The sequence below is a fragment of the Capra hircus genome, chromosome 20 (genome assembly GCF_001704415.2).
Source record: "Capra hircus breed San Clemente chromosome 20, ASM170441v1, whole genome shotgun sequence".
Taxonomy (NCBI): Eukaryota; Metazoa; Chordata; class Mammalia; order Artiodactyla; family Bovidae; genus Capra; species Capra hircus.
The window spans coordinates 40,931,934-40,947,718 of NC_030827.1; the positions used below are offsets into that span (position 1 = coordinate 40,931,934).

The window sequence follows — 15,785 nt, forward strand, 5'->3', positions numbered from 1 at the left end:
ACCTAAGTTTCCAGTGGTCATGTATGCACGTGAGAGTTGGACTATAACTCCAACCGAAGAATTAATGCTTTTGAACTGTGGTGTTGGAGAAGACTCTTGAGAGTCCCTTGGACTGCAAGGAGAGCCAACCAGTCCATCCTAAAGGAGATCACTCCTGGGTGTTCATTGGAAGGACTGATGTTGAAGCTGAAACTCCAATACTTTGGCCACCTCATGCAAAGAGCTGACTCATTGGAAAAGACCCTGACGTTGGGAAAGATTGAAGGCAGAAGGAGAAGGGGACAGCAGAGGATGAGATGGTTGGATGGCATCACCGACTCAATGGACATGGGTTTGGGTGGACTCCAGGAGTTGGTGATGGACAGGGAGGCCTTGTGTGCTGCAGTTCATGGGGTCACAAAGAGTCAGACACGACTGAGCGACTGAACTGAACTGAACTGACCTAAGGGCAAGAAAACTGTCCAATCTCACTCATGATTATAGATTCAAAAATCCTAAATAAAATACTAAAAACTTAAATTGGCAATACATCTAAAAAAAATCATGCAGACTATGTTTAATTTCAAGAATATTATAATGGCTCAATACTAGGAAATTTATTTAAAAGTATAGGTAAAATGCATTTGATAACATTCATCACTCACTTTCAATTTTTTAAAACCACACTTAATAAACCAAGGATTATTTTAACATCTACTTCTAACAAGCTACTAAAAATTAAGTACCACCATTGTTACACAAAATTATTCTGGAGGCTATTGTCAATGGAGTAAAAACTGAAAAATAATATTCAACTATCAAAATGGACAGCTAGCTATTGCTATTATTTGAAAATGATTTTAAAAACTATTAGAACAGAAGGTTTAATATGTAGAATTCCTGTTTCTATGTAACAGCTACAAAATGTAATAGGAAGAAGTCAGGATCATAACAACAATCAGAAAACATAAAATATCTAAGAATGAACTCAGCAAGAATGATGCGAAATTTAAATAAAGAAAACTGCAAAACTTTACTATATGCATAAAAAGAAATTTTAATAAATAAAATAATTTAAAAGTTAGATGATGCAGAATTGACAGAGATGCAGGAAACAGACATTCTCATATGTTGTTGCAGAAGTGTAAATTGGCAAACCTTTTAAAGGGATAAGTTGGCAATATCCATCAAAAGATAAATGCGTATAACATCTGACCCAGAAACTCTGCTTGTCTTACAGATTGCACACACACATATATATATGAATGTCTGTTTGTGTACGGGCTTCCCTGGTAGCTCAGCTGGTAAAGAATCCACATGCAATGCAGGAGACTCCGGTTCAATTCCTAGGTCAGGAAGATTCACTGGAGAAAGGATAGACTACCCGCTCCAGTATTCTTGGGCTTCCCTGGTGACTCAGACAGTAAAGAATCTGCCTGCGATGCAGAAGACCTGGGTTCAGTCTCTTGGTCAGGAAGATCCCCTGGAGGAGGGCATGGCAACCCACTCCAGTATCCTCGCCTGGAGAATTCCCGTGGACAGAGAAGCCTGGCGAGCTATAGTCCATGGGCTTGCAAAGAGTTGAACACGACTGAGCAACTAAGCACAGCACAGCACATGTGTAACCACAAATGCATCCCCACAGCGAGGCAACTCGATATAACATTGCTCTTATAAGAAAAAGCTGGAAATAATGAAACACCAAAAACTAAGACTGATTAAAATGCCATGTGAGCATTATAAAATACTATGTAACTATACTATAGATAATGTGATCATTTTTATTGAAAAATATTTTCCATAAATTCATATTTTTAATGAAATAGACAAGATGTACACCTAAATATTATCAGTGTACTTTTATCTGGACAGTAGAGCTGCAGCAACTTATTTTCTTCCTTGTGCTTTTCTACGTTTCTCAAAATTTCTATAATACTCATGTATTGTAATGAGCAGGAAAAAGTAACGCAAGCTTTATCCAGAGATGAATTCCAGTACCTAATTTTTTGTGTACTTGCATTCTCATGCACTGTCTCCAAATTCTATGCTTGCAGTAGCCAACTTGCTAAACTCAGTAAATTTTTTTCATTTGTCACAAGTCTCTACCACTATCTCAAAGAATTCAAAATTGTATTCAATAATGTAGTTACATTCTGATCTTGGGCCAAGAAACAAAACTGCCACTCTGCTTATGTAAAGAGAGGGGAAAGGATGATGATGAGAGCAACGAGAGAAAAACTGGGTGTTTATCCTGCAAGCCACAAGTCTTCAGTTTTATCCATTACAGGGAAAAAAATTACTTTTGCTTCAACAACTTTTCTTTATCCCCATGAGAAGTGTGATTTATTACGTTCATTCACAATGATCCATTGCTTAAGTAATTTGAATGCAGAGTTCCAAAGAATAGCAAGGAGACACAAGAAAGCCTTCCTCAGTGATCAATGCAAAGAAATAAAGGAAAACAACAGAATGGGAAAGACTAGAGATCTCTTCAAGAAAATTAGAGATAGTAAGGGGACATTTCATGTAAAGATAGGAACAGTAAATGACAGAAATGATAGAGACCTAACAGAAGCAGAAGATATTAAGAAAGGTGGCAAGAATACACAGAACTATACAAAAAAGATCGTCATGACCCAGATAATCATGATGGTGTGATTACTCACCTAGAGCCAGACATCCTGGAATGTGAAGTCAAGTGGGCCTTAGGAAGCATCACTACAAACAAGGCTGGTGGAGCTGATGGAATTCCAGTTGAGCTATTTCAAATCCTAAAAGATAATGCTGTGAAAGTGCTGCACTCAATATGCCAGCAAATTTGGAAAACTAGCATTGGCCACAGGACTGGAAAAGATCAGTTTTCATTCCGATCCCAAAGAAAGACAAGGCCAAAGAATGCTCAAACTACTGCACAGTTGCCCTCATCTCACATGCTAGCAAAGTAATACTCAAAATTCTCCAAGCCAGGCTTCAACAATACATGAGTCATGTACTTCCAAATGTTCAAGCTGGATTTATAAAAGGCAGAGGAACCAGAGATCAAATTGCCAACATCCACACAGGAAAAGCAAGAGAGTTCCAGAAAAACATCTACCTCTGCTTTATTGACTATGCCAAAGCCTTTGAGTGTGTGGATCACCACAAACTCTGGGAAATTCTTCAAGAGATGGGAATACCAGACCACCTGACCTGAATTCTGAGAAATCTGTACTCAGGTCAAGAAGCAACAGCTAGAACTGGAGATGAAACAACAGACTGATTCCAATTTAGGAAAGGAGTACGTCAAGACTATCTATTGTCACCCTGTTTATTTAACTTCTATGCAGAGTACATCATGAGAAATGCTGGGCTGGAAGAATCACAAGCTGCAATCAAGATTGCTGGGAGAAATATCAATAACCTCAGATATACAGATGACACCACCCCTATGGCAGAAAGTGAAGAAGAACTAAAGAGCCTCTTGATGACAGTGAAAGAGGAGAGTGAAAAAGCTGGCTTAAAACTCAACATTTAAGATCATGGCATCTGGTCCCATCCCTTCATGGCAAATAGATGGGGAAACAGTGACAGACTTTACTTTTTGGGGCTCCACAATCACTGCAGATGGTGACTGCAGCCCTGAAATTAAAAGACGCTTACTCCTTGGAAGAAAAGTTATGACCAACCTAGACAGCATATTAAAAAGCAGAAACATTACTTTACCAACAAAGGCCCATCTAGTCAAAGCTATGGTTTTTCCAGTAGTCCTGTATGAATGTGAGAGCTGGACCATAAAGAAAGCTGAGTGCCAAAGAATTGATGCTTTTGAACTGTGGTGTTAGAGGAGACTCTTGAGAGTCCCCTGGACTGCAAGGAGATCAAACCAGTCTATCCTAAAGGAAATCAGTCCTGAATATTCATTAGAAGGACTGATACTGATGAAGCTGAAACTCCAATACTTTGGCCACCTGATGCGAAGAACTGACTCATTTGAAAAGACCCTGATCCTGGGAAAGATTGAATGCAGGAGAAGGGGACAACAGAGGATGAGATGGCTGGATGGCATCACTGACTCAATGGACATGGGTTTGGGTAAACTCCAGGAGTTGGTGATGGACTGGGAGGCCTGGCGTGCTACAGTGCACGGGGTCACAAAGAGTCAGACACGACTGAGCGACTGAACTGAACTGATGGCTTAAGTAAGGCAATATACCAAAGCAGGAAACTGAGGCACATGCTTTAAGGTTTAGATCCCATCTAACCATACCTCAACTGCAATAGCAGGGAAGTGGAGCTCCATGTAAACACCCCATTTGTGATATATGCACTTACAGTTTTCCTGAAACTGCCAGTGTGTGGTACCTGAGAAAATGCTCCATGGCCTTACACTGTTGACTTCAGAGAGAATCCTAACCACACTTGGGAGGAAGCGTTGGGACCTGTGATCTTGATGACTTAGACAGCCTCCATCACAGGTACCTTGGGAACTTCTCCAGACCCATTTTAAGGAATTAAATGCTTTGGGTCATATCTGTTAGTGGCTCCTGAACATATTATAAGAGAAATTTAAGAGAGAGTAATCTGGAAGGGAAGCTGGCGTGCTGTAGTCCATGAGGTCGCAAAGAGCCAGACAAGACTTAGTGAATGAACAACAACAACGATCTGGAAGAAGGAGGGGTTAGTAGCAGCAACTTTCAAAATATTTTACCTCAGTTTACAGAAATGGTTATTTTATTTCTCATTTCACATTATGGTTCATTACAAATATATGTGTAACATGCATAAATATATCCATAGAAACATGCAATCACATTACTTTAAAGTTTTATGAAACCATAAGTATGCTATGTGTGATACACTTTGACATGTTCTGTTATGTTGATGTGTTAGTCTATTCCATGCTTCTAAAAATTCCATCCAAATCTTGATAAAAGTATTCCAACAGTCCACCATGGTAGCAACCCAAAGTTGAAAATGCACTCGGGAGGAGTCTTCAGGGCCTGGATTTATGATCATTTAGTCCCATAGCCTCACAAGTGGTAATATCTTTCTGCTCTGAATTCTCAGGGGAGAAAAGCTTGAGAACTTAGGAGAAGTGGGAGTATTCAGAATCACAAATTTCCAAAATTCTATCTATGGAAAGGAAATCAACCCTGAATATTCATTGGAAGGACTAATGCTGAAGCTGAAGCTCCAGTAATTTGGCCACCTGATGCAAAGGCCCAACTCATCAGAAAAGACCCTGATGCTGGGAGATTGAAGGCAGGAGGAGAAGGAGGCAACAGAGGATGAGACGGCTGGATAGCTTCACAGACTCAATGGACATGAGTTTGAGCAAACTCCAGGAGATAGCGAAGGACAGGGAAGCCTGGCGTGCTGCAGTCCATGGAGTCGCAAAGAGTCAGACACAACTGAGAAACTGAACACCACCACCTATGGAAATCATATCGACTGAAATGAGTTATTGGCCCTGTCTCACAACCCCTTTTTGACAGCCTAGCAGCAGGAGGGGAAACTGGAGGCAGAGTTACCGTAGAAGGAGCTGTTGAAGAGCTCAATGTTGAAGAAGGCATAGTCCCCGCTGGTCATTCCGTGCCTGTGCGCCGCCAGCATGATCCCCCGGATGGTGTCGCTACTCGCACACATGATCACCACTGTGGGGAGGAAAAAACAGATGCGTGACATGGCCCTGCACAGAGGACAGCATCTGACATGGACCAGGGGTCTGCTAAGGTCCTGCAGAATCCTCACAAATTACTCGAGAGTTACAAAGGGCAGAAGAGTAGCTTGGCAGTGGAGAAAGCTATCTGTCACCACCGAAACCAAGTGGATGGATGCCAACGGTACCCACCATGTGAACAGACTCAGGAGCCCCCAGCTGTGGCACATCAGGGGCCCCAAACCTCAAAAGTGGCCACCTCAATCTAATCAGAAGGAAGCAGCTGCAAACCCAATTTGGGGGACAGTGATTAGAACAGTGAACCTACACCCTTTAAAATGGTCCCTTTCATGAAAAACAAAAACAGCCTGAGACGTTCTAGACTAGCAGAGATTTAGGGAAACAGAAAGCTGAATGCACTGTATGATCCTGGATTGGATCCTGGGCCTTAAAAATAATAATAATAAAATTTTTTCTAGAAAGGGCATTGTTGAGGCAACTGGAGAAATTTGAATAAGATCTATAAATTGGATAATAGTATTATGTTTGTGTTCATGTTCTTGCTTTTCATAATTCTACTGTGGTTCTATGAGTTAATGTTCTTGTTCTTGGGAAGTGCACACTTCAATTTTTAGGGGTACAAGAGCATGATGACTGTACTTACCTTCAAATAGTTCATAAAAAGATAGCAATATTTGTGCATATATATGTACATGAGTATATATTTGGAAGGGGCAGGGGAGGGAAGGGAGAGATTTGGAATGGCAAAGCATAGTGGCAGAATATTTACCACTAGTGAAAATCTGGGTGAAGGCAAGACAGAGGTGCTTTATACTTTCCTACATCCTTTCCAAAAACACAAGATTATTTCAAAATAAATCTTTTTAAGATTCTTCAAGTAAATTCCCAGATTGGCTGAATATAAGATAGTGAGACATGTCAACTGCTTCTTACACCTTACTACCATAGTGGCGCTGGCGGTAAAGAGCCTGCCTGCCAATGCAGGAGACACAAGAGATGCAGGTTCGATCCCTGGATCTGGAAGATCCCCTGGAGGAGGTAGGGCAATCCACTCCAATATTCTTGCCTGAGACTCCCACGGACAGAAGAGCCTGGTGGGCTACAGTCCATGGGGTGGCAAAGAGTCGGCCATGACTGAAGAAACTTTAGCACAGCATAGTATAGTAAATACATTTTCCTCAGAAAACAACCCGAAGGGTTTTCATTTGGCAAATCGGCGGATGCAGCAGGTGGGACAGGCTTTCTGATGTTTGAATGAAGAACACATTTTTTAAAGCTGTCTCAACACATAGAGGAAATAGATACCAAGATTCCAGGTCCCTTCCCACACACTCTCGGTTCACATCCACACTGTCAGAGCCGAGAGGCTTTAAGCAGCTGCAGAATACTGTTCCCTGTCACGTAACAACTACAAGGGATGAAAGGGAAGAGAGACCTGGTCTTCATCCACTTATTTGGATCACTGTCGATGGCCCCTGACCCCCATGACAGCACCCGCTGTGCTTTGCTGCACACACAGAGGAGAGGAGAGGCCTGGGTGCCATAACCGCATTATCACCACACGCGCCAGCCCTGTGCCGTGTGTATGTTCTTTGTAAAAGCATGGGTGAGGAATGATGCAGAACAAACTTCAGGCTGTGCCAAAGCCGCCTTGGCAACCTGCGCTGAGGGCCAGGCGCTTGCTGACATTTCGTTTACTGCACAGGTTAATTCAGAGTGTTAGGTCATGACTCTGACATTTCTTACGACATAACAGCTCAGGGTACAGCCTGAAAGCTCTGCAGAGCAAGCTTTTAAAACCATACCAAACTTCTTAAGATGTCTAACTGCAGGAGTAAGTGCTGTTTGTGCCTGGAAATATAGTTATATATCTAGAATAAATAGTCGAATTCCAAGATGTACCAGTAACGAAGTTTTTGAAGAAATTTCTCATTACTCATTGTGACCTAAATGTTTGTTCTGCTCTCATTTGATTCTAGTCCCTTAAATGATAAGATTTTTTAAAAAAGAATAACTGAAAAAAAAAAAAAGAGCCTATGCATGTGTACGAGCCAACTCACTTCAATCAAGCCTGACTCTTTGTGACCCCCATGGACTGTAGCCCACCAGGCTCCTCTGTCCAAGGGGATTCTCCAGGCAAGAATACTGGAGTGGGTTGCTGTGCCCTCCTTCAGGGGATCTTCCCAATCCAGGGATCGAACCCACTTCTCTTAGTCTTCACTGGCATGCAGGTTCTTTACCACTAGCACCACCTGGGAAGACAAAAGAGCCAAGGTGTCCCACAAAACAGCCTGGATTAAGGCTGGACAAGCAGATCCCAAAAGGCTCCAGGAAGCTCTCTCTGACTGTCCAACTGCAGTCCTCATCATTTTTCTATCAACTGATCATAGTCAAGAGTCTAGTTCTAGATCACTCCCCATAAACACAACAGGACTCTGTTAGCACATAAAGTGTAGAGTCATTGTTTGGGGAGAAGAATTCTAATAACCTAACATAGATATTTTTAGCTAATCTGAAATGAAGATTAATTTCAATGAGGACCAAAATAGTCACAAATACGTTTGTGTCAATATAGACCTGGAGGTGCCAATTAAGGAGCCAAATTGTAAACAGCAGGGTGTTAGTAAGGATGGAAAAAGGATGAGGAGGGTCAGCTGGAGGGTCCAGGCACCCAAAGGCATCAGGCCTTGATAACCTGAAGCATCCATCAGAGAGCTACACCTGGCTCAGGTCCAAACAGTCTGTGTCCTCAGGCCGGAGCACATGCTTCCCCAAGCCCTAGATGGGCCGTGCCCTACACTGGCCTGTCACTTCTTTTCTATTTTTACAGCCCTGGCCCATCTCCTCTCTTTCCTCATCACCACCAAGATCAACCCCCTCCAATGGGCACATTCTTTCTTTAAATGTCAGTACCTGCTTAAACTGAGCAAGAGTGACCTGGAGAGGCACTGGGCCTATCTAAACAGACTGGAATTATTTTAGATCTCAGCCAGTTCATGACAAATGAAACGGACATGTGGACAAATGTAGTCCAGCTCTCAAAAGGAAATCCTAACCCCCAAATTCGTGGGCTAGGTATTGTTTCCCTTCCAGAAAAGAAAACCCATAGTGCACACTGTCACCCAGTTTAAGCTGGAGCAAACACTTAAAAACATTGGCCGAGCAGTCAGAACGCAGAGTCCTTCTAGATTTGTGGGATGCTCCCCAATCTGTCAGGGCTTTTTCATTCATGCCTAATTCAACAGCATGTATTTTTAGCAACACGACTTTATACAATCTTTTGGAAGGTTTAAAATAGTGTTCACTAAAATAGCTTTCTCTTCTTCTCATGTTTCATCAGTTTACATAATGACTAATTAAACTGCATACTTATAATAAGTACAACTGGTATAAACAGATTTGTGAGAAGTGTGCTGGCAAACCTGGGAGAAGCAAGACTAGCTACCAGCTTTCACCACCAGCCAAAAAAGTTTATAGAGAAAAGGAGAGCATCAGCTAATCCTGAAAGCGGCTTAAGTGGAGGTCAATTCAGATAATTCCTTCTCTACTTAAATAGATTTAAAATGTACGTATTTAAATATATACTAAAGCACATTAAATATATAAATACTAACTTTGGGGGTCAAATTGTTAAAACCTCTAAAAGAGGAAATGGTGGTGTGAGTCCAAGTTTCCGGAGAGACTTTTCATCATTTTGCTCCATTTTTCCCTCCTTGCTGGAGAACTTGTGGGGTTCCACGTCACCCTCCACTCCCTGATTCCCACAATGTCTTCTGTAAGTGGCTTCTCCCTATAGCAACACATTCTTGCAATCACTTGCGAAGAGGTGGCTAGAGAAGTCAATTCGGGGACTCCCGAAACAATCCAGGAAGCATGTTTGAGTGAGGGAGATACCCTTTCACCCATTTCAGCTTTCTATCTGGAGCAGTCTCTAAGAGAAAGCCACTCTTCATCTCCCTGTGTGCCTTCATTTATCCCCCTCTTCCCACCCCCCGAGGAAAAGGAGGGACCTGTCTGATGGCTGAGTCTAGAAGAGAAAACTGGGCATACTGGATTCAGCCCTTTCTTCCTTCCTCTTTGAGGTGCATCTGCTTGCAGAGAGCATACATCATGGGCAACTTTCACCCTGTAGTGAGGTCTGTTTGGAGTGGGGTGTGCAGCACTAGCTGTGATTTAGTGGATGACCCTGCCGAATTCTTGGGGGAAATAATAGCAGGCAGGCCCTTTTTGGTAACTGATCTAAATCCATGTTCTGCAATAGATTCTTTATCAATAATAAAAATCTTATTTTCATATTCTCCAACTGATGCCTGCATCCATCTTCTACTTAATTCTAAACTTAGAAGGGAAAAGAGATGTTCTATGGAAGCAAAGCAAGATATGCCATGTGCTGCAAACTGAAAATATGACAGGAGAAATTTAAAACTAAAACTCAACAGTATTTGTGAGCATCCAAAGAAATAACTAAGTAAGAGGAACTTTTTTTAAATGACAGGTGGTAAATACAAGAAAAGGGATAAGAAAAACAAAGTCTTGAATCAGAAAGTCTAACATCTTTGGTTAAAAACTCTGACCAACTGCTCGGTCATTTACCCCAGCCTATTCTAAAAATAAATCACTCTTGTATTGATTAAATGCTGTTATCACCATAGTTGTTATGCAGGCCAAGAATAATGACATATTAATAACCAAAAAAGATAAAACTACAGTTCTTCATACAAAAATGTTGTGTGCACAATAATTCTGGTTCTGCATCTTATAAGATATATGACAAAGCAACTGCTCACTTTTATTGCTTGAAAAAATATTTTTAATGCCTCTTTATAAATGTAAATTTATTACTGAGTGTTAAATATTGAGGGCATAGTTGACTTTTTAAAAACAATGTTTAAAAACAGTGCTCACATGCATGTATTTTAATGATATACATTGGCTACGACTTGTGAGAAAAAAATGTTTATTATTGACTTTGATAGTAAATCCCTAAGAAGAATAAATAATACCCCTCAGTGTTTAATTCTATAGCACACACATAGCCAAATTAAATTTTAGTCATATTATCGAGATGGTGGCATTATTAGTTTAACCCTTTAAGAGATTAAAACTTTTGTGATCTGATTTTAAAGATGAACTTCAAGTCCAAAAAAAAAAGTGCTAAAAATTTATCTCCAAAAGAGGGAGGAAAAAGACTCCCTAGTTCTATGATGTTTAATGTGGAATTTTCAAAGACAAAAACAGTTCCATTTTACACTTGAGTTGAGCAGAAATCAGAACCACCAAACACTGGTCTAAACAGGCCTGATTCTCACCCCACCTCTGTTTCACAGAGGAGGAAACTCTGAGAAAGTCAGGAAGTGACTTGGGCAGGCCCTGCAGCAGTTGAGTGCAGCCACCAGATCCAAAGGGTCTGCTTCTCACCTCTGGGTTCTCTTCCCATGGTGTGGTCTCACTACATGGGAAAAGAGATTATCTCTGTAGATATGCCCTGACGGGATTCCTCGGCAGTTGGGTGGTAAAAAACCTGCCTGCCAAGCAGGAGACTTGGGTTTGATCTCTGGGTCCAGAAGATCCCCTAGAGAAGGAAATGTCAACCCACTCCAGTATTCTTTCCTGGAGAATCCCATTGACAGAGGAGCCTGGCGGGCTGCACACAGTCCATGAGAACACAGAGTCAGACACGACTTAACAACATTGTGCCTCGGGTACCCCCATTATAACTGGAGTCTGATAGGAGCCCAAGCTCCCTGGCCAGTGAATGCCTGAGGCAGGCTAAGAGCTCTGAAAATTCAAACTCTACTCAATCATTGTATTGGGCCCCTATTTAACCCATTAACCACTTTTGGTGAAGTAAAGGTGGTCAGTAAAACTTAAGAGACCCCCAGAGAGAGCTGTTACCAAACATCTTTCTCTCTTGAGTGTAGGGAATTCCAGCTGAGGGGAGAGGGCTTAGGGGGAGAAATTATTTTTTTTATTTCTGAACATCTGCCAAGAAACTGTCAGAAATATTTTTTAGAGTAAGAATGGTAACTTTATCACCTGCAAAACATACGGGTCAGCCAAGCAGACTTTGACCACTAAATTCAAACTTGGAAGAGAAAAAGTAAAGAAACTTGGGAACATCTGCTTTTTGGAATTGAAAAAATAGCAGCACCAGACTGTAGCCTAAGCTCTTCAAAGCCCCCCAGCCCCACTCCTCCCTACCCCCTGGCTCAGCCACACCATGTGAGGCCGAGGGGCCCCCGGTGGCCTCGATCTGTCCTCATCCGAGCTGACCTCGACCACGAATTCCAGGCCGTGTGCGCAGAGAGTCACGGCCGGCATTAAGACCTTCAGGGCGGTGGCAGCACAAATACATTGGCCAACCGCGGTTCTTGCCGGTAGGGGGACACACCCCCATCCCCAGCCCAAGCTGGGAAGTCTAGCTCCAGGCCCTTGAGAGCCTAGGGCTGAAGAACGCTGTTCGGGGTCTGCAGTGACCTGGGGACTGAGAACAGGAAAGAAGTAGATGTGACTTTCTCGGCCCGGCCTGGCGAATCCGCCGCCTTTGGATACAAGTGCCCTTTTTCATAATCAGCAAAGCCGGCGCCCTGCCTGCTTGGCTGGCAGGAATTCGGCGCAGACAGCCTGGAGTACGAACGCTCAAAACTTGGCCATGCCTCCCCACTGTCAACACCTCGAGCCTCTTCACTCTAAAGAGTGCGTTCACTCCGAGTGCGGGGTGGCCAAATTGGGAAGGGGATGGCCGCAGCGCCCTCTTCTGCGGCGTCTTTACCCTCTCTCACCTGTTCCCGAGACCCCCTGCCTCCGTTTGCGCTGATCCCACTGCCAGCGCCCAGGTGACCAGCCATGCCAAGTCGTAAGCTACCCCTGCGCCTGGCTCTGCCCCTCTCCCCTTCCGTCTCCCCGCGTGGGTAGCGGGGAGCTTTACTGGAATTGCGCCACTGACAGTCCAGGCGCGTGAGCCCTGAGCGGGTGCTGGCGGGATCCCACGAGCGAGCGTTTTCACCCCAAACCTGACACCGGTAAGGAGGAAACTGCGCTATGCTGGGTTCTCCGCCCGCCCTCTCACAGGTCTACTGGGCAGTAAAATGAGCCGCATTGAGGGCTTCTGCGATTCTGTATCCGTGACCACCCGCTTCTCCTCCCAGCCCCTAGAACCATAGCCGCTCTCCTCAACCTTGAGCTCTTTGGCCAGTCTCGTGGTTATTCAAACCCCCACAGACCCGCAGAGAAAACTGGAGAGGGAAAGGAGGTTCAGTGCCCGCTTCTCCAGCGCGCGCGCTCTCCCAAAGCCTAGCTGCTGGCGCACTGGCGACCACGACGCTGAGTGCGCCGGGGGCAATGGGTGTCGCCAGGGTCCAAACACTGCGAGGCATTTTTTATGGAAACCACAGAAGCCCGTTTATAAGGGGCTGGAGGGGCCATGGAAGGAATGAGAAGGGCGATACAATGAGCCTTTAAAAGAAAGCTGAGATCTGTGGAAGGAGCAGCAAGGGAATCCCGGAGACCGGAGCTGACCATGAGGCGCCGCGCGGGCTGTGGAACTCAGGGTGCGCTTCCTCGCTAGGAGCGGGCGCACCTCGGAAAAGGACCCGGTAACAAGTTCTTTGGCCCTTGTCACGCTTTGAGACCGTGGTTAGAGCCGAGTACCCGCAGTGAGCCCCTAACCCGGCGCTGGACATAAGAGAACGAGAAAGAAAAAAACCCAAGAGGTTTGACAGCACCTGTTGGACCAGGGCCCGAGCCCGAGAAGGCTGCCTGCTCACATGCCCCACCCACAGGCTCCATCACTTCCCCAGGACCCTCTACGTACACCCCACCATAACCATGGGTGATAGTCGAAGGTCGTCGCAGCCAGACTACGCACACTCGGGGGAGTCCCGGTGGGCGCTCCCTACTCTGATGCTCAGTGCAGTGGGGAGTAGTGGGGTCTCCAGGGGAGCAGACAGGCATGTAGGAAGAGCCGCGGAAAGGGGCTGGGTTAGGGCCAGGGACCCGGGGCGCACTGCTGCTCACCTCGCTCACTGGCCTGGATGTGGCGCACAATGTCCTCCAGGTCCAAGTCTTTGGTCTCATCGAAATTATAGGCGGACGTGTGCAAGCCTTCCTCCTGGAAGACCTCATGGACCCCCTCGAGGGTGAAGAAGCAGTTCCGCTCCAGCTTGTCGTCGCTGTAGACCAGCACGGCGCGGCTCCACTGGTGGTGGCGGAACAGGGCGAGCATCATCTCGCCCATCTTGGCGTACGAGGGTGCCACGCGCGTAAGGTGCGAGTACTCCGTGTCCTTATGCTGGAAGCCGGCTGCCAGGGCCCCGGCAGACAGCATGGGGAGGTCCCAGTGCGAAGCTAGCCGGGCCACCGGCGCCGCCGCGTACTCGCACACCGGCCCCAGGATGAGATCCGGCTTGGCTCCACGCGCCGCCGCCACGCGGTCCACCAGGCTGAAGAGTGCGCGGTTGCCGCAGTCCGAGTCTTCGTAGGCCACCTGGAAGCGAGTGCCGGCCGGCAAGAGCCGCCTCCCGGTCTCGTTGCCCTCCACGCTGCGCAGCGCATACTCGATGGCCGGTCGCACCCGAGCCAGGGAGAACAAGTAAGAGTCGTCCTGAGGCAACAGCACCAGAACCTCGATCTTCTGCGGCGGCAGCGCCTCTCTCTCCCGGCGCCCGCCGCCCGGGCCCGCGCCCCCGCCGCCACCGCCACCAGTGCAGTCGGCCAGTAACGCCCAACCGAGCAGGACGCACGCGGAGAAAGTGAGCACCAGTAGGGACGGCATCGTGCCGCAGGAAAGCGCCTGCCCTCGCTGCGGACTCGCCCTCTGCCCCCCACCCACCCTACCTCTTTCCTCCGGGCTCTAAGAAAAAATAAAAGATACCCCCTTCACTAACTCGCCAAAAGAGAGGAAGAGTCCTCCTTTGCAATGCCACTCGTTTAAAAAAAAGAACGAAAAAGAAAGAAGACAGAAAAAGTTAACCGGGTGTAAACCTGTACTCCTATATTTATATATACACTTTTTATAAATACATAGATTAGCCCTCCCTTGATATATACTATTTTGCTTAGAGGTGGCTTCTTATATGGGCGTTGCTAAGGTTGCTTTGGAAAGCGCATTTGTAAAAGAAGAAAAAGTTAGACTTGTCCAAGTGCTTGTAATTGACGGTGCATCTCCCTCGCGTTTGATCTCATTGATTCGCGCCGGTTCCCGGATCCATAACCCGCGTTTAAATAGCGTGGCAGCGGCTGAGCGTGTTACCACACAAGGCGCGCAGAGGCCGGGCTGGTATTTCCAGCGGGTGGGGAGGGTGGGGGTGGGGAGCGGTGGGGGCTGGGCTAGGGGAGTCTCTTATTAACATTCTTACATCAGGGCTCCTCCTCCCCGCACCCCTACTCTTCCCACCCCTTCCCTGTCCCTCACTCCCACTCCCCGCCAGCCCTTTTGCCTTTTCCTTAAAGCCGCAATCGCTCACTTCTACAGCCGCGGAAGCCCCCACAGAGCTACACCGCCACCAGGGTCCCCGCCTCTCCCGCGCCCGGCACGCGGCAGCTCTGTCTCCAGCTCCGGGCTTTAAAAATGGAAATGTGTTTAAAAGTAAAGAAACGCGAGCAGACACACACACACACACACACACACACACACACACACACACACACACACGTCTTGCAAAAAAAATAAACAGGATTAAGGGGAAGGATGGCCCCAGAAATTGGTGGTTTGGTTGACAGACAAATACCCTGGGTCCCGTTTGCTCTCACCTCTCTCTCACTCCAGCCACAATCTCTCCAGACGCGCCAACTTGGGACGGGCTCTCGACCTTCGCGGTCCCCTGGCGCAAGGTCAGGAAACAGGGACCAAGGTCCCAGGGCAGACGGCTGGGTCGAGGGCCTGGAACGCCCAGCTGCCAGGGCGTCCTCGCCCCCCCTTCTTCCCCCGCTCCCCACCCCTGGCAGCACCTCCCCGCGAGCCGCTCGGGTTCGCGCCGGAGTCGCCGTGCCGCGAGGGATCCAGTGTCCCAGCGCACCCACATCTCCCGCGGCGCGCGGCGAGCAGAAAAGCGAAACCTGTTGCTTCCAAAGGGAAAAACGGTTCTTCTAAAGGTAGCAGAAAGCTTGAAAAGCATCTCCAAGGCGTCCTCTGGGCTTTATGTGCTAA

General features: G+C 46.2%; 1 protein-coding gene across 2 annotated transcripts in view; it reads right to left on the reverse strand.

Moving 5' to 3' along the window:
* NPR3 (natriuretic peptide receptor 3) overlaps positions 1-14,918 on the reverse strand; it is a 78,859-nt gene extending 63,941 nt beyond the window's left edge. For both annotated transcript variants that reach the window (XM_018065682.1, XM_018065683.1), the window contains exons 1-2: positions 13,655-14,918; positions 5,490-5,612 (exon numbers count right to left, since the gene is read on the reverse strand). In XM_018065682.1, the coding sequence (XP_017921171.1) occupies positions 5,490-5,612; positions 13,655-14,411 (880 nt within the window). In that variant the 5' untranslated portion in view covers positions 14,412-14,918. The remainder of the gene's footprint in view (positions 1-5,489; positions 5,613-13,654) is intronic.